The 6,000-nt window shown below is 51.4% G+C and overlaps 1 protein-coding gene across 7 annotated transcripts in view; it reads right to left on the bottom strand.

The window, feature by feature from the left end:
• Positions 1-478: 478 nt before the first annotated feature.
• Positions 479-6,000, bottom strand: part of Eml2 (EMAP like 2) — a 29,761-nt gene continuing 24,239 nt past the window's right edge. For 6 of the 7 annotated variants that reach the window (XM_076928724.1, XM_034505275.2, XM_076928714.1 and 3 more), the window contains 7 exons: positions 5,519-5,586; positions 5,016-5,104; positions 4,743-4,840; positions 4,075-4,162; positions 3,611-3,706; positions 2,755-2,885; positions 479-878 (listed from right to left, as the gene is read on the bottom strand). In XM_076928724.1, the coding sequence (XP_076784839.1) occupies positions 753-878; positions 2,755-2,885; positions 3,611-3,706; positions 4,075-4,162; positions 4,743-4,840; positions 5,016-5,104; positions 5,519-5,586 (696 nt within the window). In that variant the 3' untranslated portion in view covers positions 479-752. Of the gene's footprint in view, positions 879-2,754; positions 2,886-3,610; positions 3,707-4,074; positions 4,163-4,742; positions 4,841-5,015; positions 5,105-5,518; positions 5,587-6,000 lie in introns of those variants that run through there. The other variant, XR_013108588.1, reaches the window with a different exon arrangement.

Genomic DNA, 6,000 nt, shown 5'->3' with positions numbered 1-6,000 from the left:
GCAGCTCTCGACAGCGTGCATCTCTAAATCCAAGAGATCTAGCGCCCTCTGCTGGCTTCCAAGGGCAGCTGAACACATATGCAGTCAGACAGACACACTCCTACATAATTTATTTTGTTGTTGTTGGTGGTGGTTTTTCGAGACAGGGTTTCTCTGTATAGTCCTGGCTGTCTTGGAACTCACTCTGTAGACCAGGCTGGCCTCGAACTCAGAAATCCACCTGCCTCTGCCTCCCAAGTGTTGGGATTAAAGGCGTGTGCCACCACCGCTTGGCCATAATTTATTTTTTAAAAATTACAATAAAATTAAATCAATTTTATTTTAAGTTAAATTAAAAAAAAATGGCAGAGAGCAATTTAGGAAGATGCATGCACGCACGCACGCACGCATGCACGCACGCGCGCGCGCGCACGCACACACACACACACACACACACACACACGCATACACCAAATACATAGACCAGACTCCAGACAGCTCAGTGCATAAGTCTGTATTTCTGAATGATATAAAAGAATAAACTTAAAAAAAAATACCCCAAACCAAACACCAACAGCTCCCACAAAACATGGTGTCCCACTTGTCCCACCCCATAAATAGAGACTTCTGTCTGTCTGCTCACCCGCCCGCCCCATAACCCCCTCTGCTATAGACATTCTCTGGGTATATATTACTGTACTCCGCAATAGACATCTCCCAAAAATAGATCTCAACCCTGCCACAGGACTCTACCCTTGCCCCACACCCCTGCTTCAGGCTACCCGCCACTGCAGCACGCTCGTGTCTTTGCCCCCAGTGGTTAGGGCCATGCTGTCATCCCACAGGAAGGCCACATTAGTCACATGACTGCTGTGTCCACCGTATTTGTGGCTCAGGGCCTGTTAGAAGGGAAGAAGAGGGGAAAAAGAGGTCAGATGAAAAACGCTACCTGGAGGCCATTGGCACTTTCTTCTTTAGAACCATATATAAATGTATGTGCACGCCCACGTGTGTGTGTGTGTGTGTGTAGGCATGTGTGTGCACGCGTGTGTATGTGTGTTACAGGTTTTTACTGTACAGTCCAGGTTGTCCTAAAGCTCATAAAGTCCTTGCTTCCTTTTAATTTAATTTATTTAGTTATTTTTGTTGTTGGTTTGGGAGTCAGGGTCTCCCTATGCAGCCCTGGCTGTCCTGGAGCTCCCTTTGTAGACCAGGCTGACTTTGAACTCACAAAGACCTGCCTACCTCTGCTTCCTGAGTGCTGAGATTGAGGGTATGCACCACTACTATGTGGCTTGATTTTAATTTTTAATTACATGTATATATGTGTGTCACAGTATAGGTTTGTACAGTGACCCATGGAGGCCAGAAGGTGGTGCTGGATCTCCTGGAGCTGAATATAAGTCAGTCTTCTGATGTGGGTGCTGGGACTTGAACTCAGGGCCTCTAGAAGAACAGTGCATTCTCTTAACTGCTGACCCATCTCTCCAGACACCCCTCCCTTCTTGTGTAGGCATGCATGAACACGGATGCACAAATACCAGGGAGCACACGTGGAGGTCGGGAGACAACTCGTAAGAATTGTTTCTCTCCCTCCACTGTGAAGATCTTGAGGATTGAATTTAGACCATTAGGTTTGGCAGTGAGCTGGCACGGCTGCTGAAGGCGTAGCTCGGTGGTAGAGCCCCTGCGCAGGATCACCCAGTGAGGGGCTGGGGGCGTGGCTCAGTGGTAGAGCCCCTGCCCAGAATCCCCCAGTGAGGGGCTGGGGGCGTGACTCAGTGGTAGAGCCCCTGCCTAGAATCCCCCAGTGAGGGCCTGGGGGCGTGGCTCAGTGGTGGAGTCTTTGCATAGTGCACATGATGCCCTTGCTTCCATTCTCAGCACTGAAGATAAGGATAGATAAAGCTTGTAAGATCTGACTTCACTGAACTGGGAGGTTCTTATTAAAAGTGGGCTGTGGCGATTCTCCCATGGGGAGCCTGTGCCCACACTCAGGTATGGCTTACTTTCCTCCTTTTTGGGAAGCCCAGAAGGCCACACTTAGGCTCTTGGGTGTGCCTCTTTCTTAACCCTCATTCTTAAGTTACATTAAAATATCTTCATTAAGTCCTAGCTCTACATCATTTAGAAAAAACGCTGCGTGTGGTAAGGAGCAGACTTTCCCAGCCTCAGACAAACGCTCTCACTAGCCATTTGGCTCTGTGAAAATTGGTCTTTGTCCTGGGCCCACAGGGGAATCATGGGTGCTGGGAACACAAACCCTGAGCACTGTAGTCTTATACCTGGCTTAGTGAGGACAGTGGCCCCACGGATCTTATTTGCCCAGGCACACAGTAGGTGCTCATTTAATGCTTGTAAAAAGGGAGTATGCAATAACCCAGAGCTATGGGCTTCATCTCAGAACCCTATGAAAGACGCCTATGAGTGCCGTGAAGACATCCTATAGTGGTGGGGAAACTAAGGTCCCGAGAGGAGTAAATAAGATGAACAACAGCAAAGGCGAGCGAGGCCGCTGCAGGGCCGCCGCGGGGGCAGAAAAGCACTGGGCTCCATCGCTAGCAACACATAAACGTGGGTGATAGTGTACATCTACGCTCTGGGGAGGCAGAGGCAGGGGGATTGGTGAGAATTCAAGTCATCCTTGGCTATATAGGGACTTTGAAGCAAGCCTGGGCTATTTGAGACCCTCTTCTAAAAATAAAACAGATATTCCCACAAAGGAGTGAGTACAGGCTCCAATCCCACACCCTCAGGCCCTCCAGAAAGACTCACTCTCGGCTGACAGCAGGGGTAGCTGAACAGGTGCACTTTGCCGAAGTCATCAGCAGAAACCAGCAACTTTCCATCATGAGAGCGGGCCACAGCATTGATGTCTGTGCCGTCTGCTCCCTCGGGCCAGATCCCTGCAGACGTGACAAGAGAAGGGATAAAAATTTGCTTGGAAGCTGGCATGGTAAAAGGAAAAGAAAATAGTTCAAGACCTCCCTGGATAACTCAAAAAGTTTTTAAAAAAAGAAAGAAAAAAGCTGGGGACATAGCTCAATGGCAGAGCCCCTGCCTAGAATGCCCCGTGAGGGGGTGAGGGGGTGAGGGGGTGGCTTGACGCTCGCTCCAGGTCCCTGCTCAAATGGCTCTCTCTCCAGGAGGCCCTTTCTAACTTCTTCAGAGTTGGCCCGACATGCCTTCTCCAGTGCTGCTTCACCTTCCCCAGCTAGTACCTATGGGGTCACAACGGAGTGAGGCTACTGTCTTCATTTGACCGCCAGCTCCAGAAGAGCAGACCTGAGACTCTTGCGGTCCCCACTATATTCCAGCGCTACCCAGGCCAGTGGTGTTCATGCAGCTACTGATAACGGCTTGGGGACCTGAAGGGATAGGTAACTTGGAGGGGCTTCAGCGTGGAGCTCTCTGAGCCAGGTGCCGCCATGAATTTGGTTTTATTTTAAGCTCTGAGAGACTTCAGAGGTCTTTTCCCTCTGCCCTTCCTCTTTTGCTAGTACCATTCAAACAGTTATAGAGTGAATTCCCTGAACTGGAAGCCATCCATATACGACTATGAAAGTCACAAGCCAGGGTTATTTCTCAGATTTCCCGTCCTCAGTGGAAACTTCCCCATTCCAGAACTTACCAAAAACTCCAAAACCCAACACACAAGTAGCGGTAGCCCATTCCACATTTCTCACGGTGTCTGTACTGGTGATCTGCTTACAGGTGGCGGGGTCCCCTGGGGCAGACAATCAGGAGAGATGCTCAGGGACTACCATTAGCCAATCTATTTCCCAGCACTGAGGTTCAAGACAGAGGGGTTGAAGATCCCTGAACTTATTTCTGTCTCCCTGGACCAGCTGAAGGCTAGATTTTGGGTGCTGACAGGCTAAAACCTGAGCTGGGTACATTTGCATCAAAACCCTGCTGTCCATTCACCAAAGCCAAAGGGAAATAACAGGATGAATCAGAAAAGCAATCACAAGCTAGAGATTGCAGTTTCAAATCAGATCAGTTTGGACTAGCCCAAGGAACAGAGAACTGTATGCAAATCACATGCAAATAAGCGACAGAAGAAAGGAAACTGGCTAGTGTCAGAGAACTCACAGTACAGAATCTCGTAGTCTCCAGAGTTGGTGACAAAGCAGGTGCTGTCCTGGGCCCAATCCAGATGGGTGATAAAACTGGAATGGCCCTGCAAGGGACGCAAGGGTCACTTAAAGCACAGGAGAGGGCTGAGCCGGGGAAAGGGGGTGGATTAAATCAAGATCAGGAGGCAAAATACACAGAGTGAGAACACACTGGACTAGAGGGAAGGATACACAGGCCTTTGAAGGGTGGGGGCGGGGCCAGACTACCATGGGCGGGGGTGGGAGGGGCAGACTGATGGGCGGGGCTGACGAAAGAGCTTAGAAGACAAAGGCAATTTAGAACAAGTGGGCGGAACTCCACACAGGGGGCGAGTTTTGCATGGGAGGGGCGGGGCTACACAGAGGTGCTCTTGGGATGGCAGGGATAGGTTTAGAATGCAGGGCCGGGGCTACAAATGGGGGCGGGGCTTGGAAGGTGAAGGTTGAGGCTACACGAAGGGGCGGCTTAGACCACAATAAGGGATGAGGACGGGGGCCGACTGAGACGCCTTGACATAGTCAGGGCAAGAAAAAAAAATCAGCTGCATTCTGAAGCTGTGGCTGGCTCCCTTGTGGTAGAAAAAGTTAATTTTGCACCCCACTGGGCGGGGTGGTGGCGCGGGCTGGGGACCACTGCCCACTCACCGAGCACTTGCCCAGGCGGCTGACCTTGCGGCCACCCTGGTCCACCGTGTACACGTACACCAAGTTGTCGTGGGAGCCCACAGCCAGGTACGCCCCGTCTGGGGAGGGGGAGGGGCTATGAGGAAGCACCCAGACTCCGCCCCTCCTCCACAGTCCCCGCCTCCCTCCATGACTAGCTCCCCCACGGGGGAGCTGTAGCCCCTCACCCCCCAGCCTGTTGTACCGCTAAACCTCAATCCCGAAGGCCCTGCCTCCCCAGGACCCCAAGCCTACCTGGTGAAAAGCTGACCACAGAGATCTGCTCGTTGCCATCTGTGTGGATAGCCACCAGGTCACGGGTGTCTGTGTCCAGTAGCAGCCACCTTAAAGGAGAAGGGATAATGGGGGAAGGATGCACTGCTGTTGATGAGGGTCCTGAAGGAGAGAGAAAAGTGCCTCCCAAATGCAGGATTGAGAGGGCAGGGCCAGACTACCATGGGTGGAGCCACACAGTGAGGAATGAGGCTAGGCTGTGATAGACTGAGATGAACAACACCCATGCACCCACCCCCTGCCCGCTTCATCTCTCACCTCATCCCGCTTAGGAGCCTATGGCACGTCATATAGGTTGGCAGAGACCCAGAAGGGGGAGGAGGGAAGAGAGGTGCTTTGAATGTAAGGGGTGGGGCTTCAGACTGGCCTTTAGGATTAAACAGTAGGTTTAAAATGCTGGGAGCTCTAAGGGCAGTGAAATATTAGGAAAGGAGCCGGTAAGGACGCGGTCCATTCAGAAGTACCTGCCGGTCACTGTGCCCACCGCTAGGACTGAGCCACTGGGGTGGAAGCCAGCCGAACGGGCAGGGTCCTGGGAAGGAAGGGAAAAGAGCTGGAGTCCCAAGTCCAACTAGGTACTCCCACTCAGAACCAGTTCCTAGGATGGCCTGAGGTCCTCTCCGATGCTTTCCAGAAGCCATCTCCATTTCTTGGGTATGCTAACCTAAGAGAAACTTATTCTTCCCATTCCCATATGAGATATGAGACTCACTGTATAAACCAAGCCAGGTTGGCCTTCAACTCAGAGTTCCACCTGCCTCTGCTTCCACACACCTCCCCCCTTTAAAAGGAAAGATTTTTTTTATTCTAATTGTGTCAGACACACCAGAAGAAGGCATCAGATGGTTGTGAGCTACCAAGTGGTTGCTGGGAATTGAACTCATGACCTCTGGAAGAGCAGTCAGTACTCCTAACCACTGAGCCATCTCTCCATTCCCAATACAGA

Source organism: Arvicanthis niloticus, chromosome 1 (assembly GCF_011762505.2).
Source record: "Arvicanthis niloticus isolate mArvNil1 chromosome 1, mArvNil1.pat.X, whole genome shotgun sequence".
In the NCBI taxonomy this organism is placed as follows: Eukaryota; Metazoa; Chordata; class Mammalia; order Rodentia; family Muridae; genus Arvicanthis; species Arvicanthis niloticus.
Note: the sequence above shows the minus strand (reverse complement) of the source record. Positions and strands in the feature narration are given on the sequence as shown.